This window comes from the organism of the source record quoted next, unplaced genomic scaffold (assembly GCF_019419815.1).
Source record: "Pyrus x bretschneideri cultivar Hongxiangsu unplaced genomic scaffold, Pyrus_bretschneideri_v1 Contig90, whole genome shotgun sequence".
Classification (NCBI taxonomy): Eukaryota; Viridiplantae; Streptophyta; class Magnoliopsida; order Rosales; family Rosaceae; genus Pyrus; species Pyrus x bretschneideri.
In genome coordinates, this window is record NW_025999832.1 from 1,167,044 (window position 1) to 1,171,506 (window position 4,463).

At 35.5% G+C, this 4,463-nt stretch overlaps 1 protein-coding gene and 1 pseudogene across 1 annotated transcript; one reads left to right on the plus strand and one right to left on the minus strand.

Moving 5' to 3' along the window:
* Nucleotides 1-431: 431 nt before the first annotated feature.
* LOC103964302 lies at nt 432-1,310 on the minus strand (annotated as a pseudogene).
* A 2,370-nt stretch (nt 1,311-3,680) lies between these two features.
* LOC125473648 (mitotic apparatus protein p62-like) lies at nt 3,681-4,142 on the plus strand. The gene has a single exon (XM_048576757.1). The coding sequence runs from the start codon at nt 3,681-3,683 to the stop codon at nt 4,140-4,142; it is 462 nt and encodes a 153-aa protein (XP_048432714.1).
* Nucleotides 4,143-4,463: the final 321 nt, after the last annotated feature.

Genomic DNA, 4,463 nt, shown 5'->3' on the forward strand with positions numbered 1-4,463 from the left:
AGACATTCGCTTGTATTGTCCACAGTATTACATATATTTATTAATTTCCATGATATATGATAAATAGCTGTTCATCCTTCTGTCAGACAAAGTGTTTATGTTAAACTTAGGTTTAGGCTGCAACAAATTGGAAAAATTCGGATCTAAGCAAGCCAGAAACAGCAATCTGCCTGCTATAATTAATAAAAAATTAAACTTACTTTTGGATTGACGTTTGAATCGATTTGTACAGTTGTGTGCTTCTAAACTGGAAACATTAATGCACTTTACAGTTAAAAGATACGACAACAATCAACCTCGAACTGGCTTTTACTGAATTTATCATATCAAACAGCAACTCCATTATTCTACACTCCAGATCGTATACCAACCCGGGGTAGGCTGAATTCTAGAAACAATCGCAACGCTTGCGTGTTATTTTGCACTCGGTTTTAAGAAACAGATGCCATATGCTTTACCCTGACATGACCTGGTTTTTTTGGTTGCGGCTGCACTACGAACGGATGAGACAGGAGCTCCTCAGCAGTTAAATCTTTTCTCAGGTCTCATGGCAAGGCAAATCTCTAGAAAATCCCCGGCCACATATGAGATTTCAGCAGGAATTCTTGAACTACGCAGATGATCCAACATTGTCACATCGAGGATATCGACACGGTCACTACAACCTGGCTTCAACTCCCAGGGCGACTTGCCCACTAGCATCTCAAACACTATACAACCAAGAGACCATATATCACAGGACTCATCTTGCTTTATAACTTTTAAAGCTTCTGGGGATAGATACCTAGGAGTGCCTCTCCATCCACTGTATTTCTCCTTGCTTCTCTTAGACAATCCAAAATCTGCAATCTCGCTACAAAACTAGAAGTTGTAGTGGAATATTCTCGGGCTTCCAATCGCACTGAATATAACCACACTTGGGAATATGTATAAGCCCTTCCAGAATGCACCTTGTGTACGTTTTAACATGAGCTTCAGGTAATCCATGACCGTTGGATCTTTGTACACCTTGTCACTCTTGTCGGTGGTCGTCGTGGTCTCTTTGCCAAAGCGCTCGATAATAAAAGGGCAGCTCTTAATCTCAAAGAGAACCTCTGCCTCATGCTGAATGGACTCTGAAGCAAAGAGCACTGCCGATTTCACGGCCATCAATGCAGGAAAATTGCCAGTCAACAGACCCCTTTTACGTTTATCGGAGCAGCAAGAAAAACCGAACCAAATCATCCTTTTCCAATCAAGGCTCCTCTCAACCAGCGCTCTCCATGATTCCACATTTTCCAAGTTTCTTCTTCGGCTTTTCTTTTCACCATTCCTCTCTTATGTTCACTCGAACAATCTAAGTTGCTTGTTTGCTTCACAAGAAATAAGCTAGTGATTCTGAATAAATTAGCGACTGCTTTGAGTAATGCTTTATAGTGTAGGGAATGGGAATGTGTGGTTTAGGGTTTGAAGCAATATAGAAAGTCGGTCAGGTTAATTTGATTCTCTGTAGGTTTGGTTTGTGGCGTAAATGCCAAGCTACTACTTAATTAACAAGATACTTAATTTACAACTAAACAAATTTCCCGATTTAATTTGGATATCCTATTTTGTTTTGGGTGGTGATAATATGATAATTATTTACAAAACCAAACTTTATTCTAATCATCAGGAGACTTGGAAACCAAGTTACCAACAAATTTTATGGGACCAATGAAATTCAAGCCATATTTGTCTTGGATTCAACTTCCACCGTTTCCAAGTTCCACATTCATTAAATATCATATAAAATAACAAACTAATTTTTATTGTTGGACTGCAAATTAATTCAAAATTATATTTAATAATTTAAATTTTTATTTTTAAAGGATATATTTAGAAGGGAGCCTTACTTATAGAGACACAAATATATACTATATTTCACACAACTTCACACCTTTTAAAACATTACAAGGAGGGGAAAAAAAAACCCAATAACAGAAAACCAAGCCCAACCCAAAAAGAAATGGACCGACTAAATTATGGCCCATGCCACTTGACTATAACCGTTAATAAACGGCCACGTTAACCACTACACGACAAAAATCGTAAAAACAAGCTGGTTCCTTTCCCTTTTCCCTTATTCAATACCCATAGTTTCCTCTTCCCCAAACCTATTATTTGAAATTCCTATCATGCAAAAGATACTTCCCTAGAAAAAAAAAAAGAAAAAAAACCCTAAAATCTCCATAGTTTCCGACACTTTCAAGCCGGATTTTCAGTAAGTGATTCACAAAGTTCTGCTGGATTTCCAGAAAGATCAGTGTTTCAAAGGTTTTCCTACTACTCAAAATGGTCATGTTGCATGATTATATTTCGAACTCTGTTAAAAATGAATGCATTATCAAAGTTTTGGATGCATTATCAAGTGTTTTTGCATTTGTCTTTGCAAAAGACACTTTTCACAAAACTATAAAAAATGCATGCATTATCAAGTGTTTTTTGTACTTGATTTTACAAAAAAATTCAGTGTTCCAGTTCTTGTCATTTATATGAAATTGATCCCCTTATTATACTCATGATCGTTTCATTTTTTTTATGAAAATGATGCCAAAAGTAAAACATTTTGCAATAAAAAAGAAATCAGCTTCAAAACCTCATGTCGTAAAGCGTCGAGCAACAGATGAGAACCGTGCTCAAATAAGACTGAATCTCTTGGCCTTTGTAGAACTAATACAAGAGCTCAAGCCAAAACTTGAAGAAAAACCAGAAGTCTTGGCATTCATATATAAGTCACCTTTTGGTAGACTAGTGAAAGCTTACATAAAAGGTGAATTACAAATGAAGAAATCAGACTAGATGTCATACATATAGTGAACTGGCATGACACTGAAAATGGAATGTTCAAAATCAAAAATGGATATTACAAAGTAAATTCTGATGATGTCCAACGCATATTTGGGCTCCCAAATCGAGGCAGAGAAGCCCTTCGGTCAACAACAAACTCAAGAATCCCGAAGCCGAAAGCAAACAGATTTGTTGATAAATACTTCTCGGAAATGACAAGAATTGGTAGAAGAGAAATTGCACAAGCAATTCAAGTTGCATTTGATACTGGGACAACATAAGGGGATCAAGATGCAGCCTGCCTTATAATTTTATATTTGCTCAACACAAATCTACCTAGGAGCTCAGTAGGGAAACTCCCTTGGAGTTTGGCCAAGAATTGCAACTCCATCCATAACATAAATCAGTACAACTGGGCCAAGGAAAGAGCATGATACTTGATGGAATCAATCGATAAAACACAGAAGAGAAAAGAGACAAACAACCAACCATCAGTGGTGCTGTTGTACTTTTACTAGTAAGCAAACAAAAAAACTAACCAAAAAAAAAAGTTTTTGTCTTATTTTACAAAACTATACAAATCTCTAACTTTTATTTTGTTTACAATATTGGATTTGTGTTCACACCACAATCATAAACCTAATAGAAGGAAAGGAGAAACGCTTGCCAACAGTAGTGAAGTAGGATTTGGCAAATCTACATGAAAAAATCTATAAAGAAGAAAATGAAAATTTGGAGGTAAAACTGATACTGCATATACTTTTATGTAAAACATGATTCTACATGTACTTTGTGTGAAAAGATATTATGCATGTGCCTGTTGTGTGTTGTTTTCAAACAAATTAACAAAAAACATAACTCTTTAACTTTTCCAGATGGACAATGCAAAACAAATTAAGGAGTCAGTTGAACAGCGCTCAGAAGATGATGATGACGACTTTGTCGATCCTCCACCAGCATCAAAAAAAGAGGAAAATGAAAAGCAAGTAGCTAAGAAGGGACCAAAAGCCAAGAAAGCTAAAGCGTCAAAAAAATTAGTGCTTCAACATAAAGATCCTGAAGAAGATGAAACGGTAGGGGGACCTAAGCAAGTAGCCAAGAAGGATGAATGTCAAAAAGGTGATGCTGATGATGAGATGATTGACGTTCAACAGCAAGAAGAGGATGATGATGAAAGAACTATTTCAGATGAGCCGAAAAAAAACAATGATCAAATAAATGATGAAGAATTTCAAATAACACTAGTTGTGTGGAAGATAAAAATGCAAAGCCAAGATAAGCTAAAAAGTCAAGACAATGACCCAGCAGATAAAATGGTAAATCCAAAAACAAGCTAATTCTGCTTAAAATTTGTGTTTATATTTTATATAAAATCATGAGTTTGCCATAAAAAAAAATATTAAAATGCCATTAAATGAATGATTCTGGTATAACTAATGTTGCATACTAAGTCTAGTATAACTGATGCTACATAATTGATGTTGCATACTAATTCTGGTATAACTGACACTGCATACTAATTCTTATATAACTGATGTTGCATACTAAGTTTGGTATAACTGATACTGCATACTAATTTTTTATCACTAATGTTGGATACTAATTCTTGTATAGGTAATAATGCATGCTAAAAACTTATATATGTAATAATGCTCCTT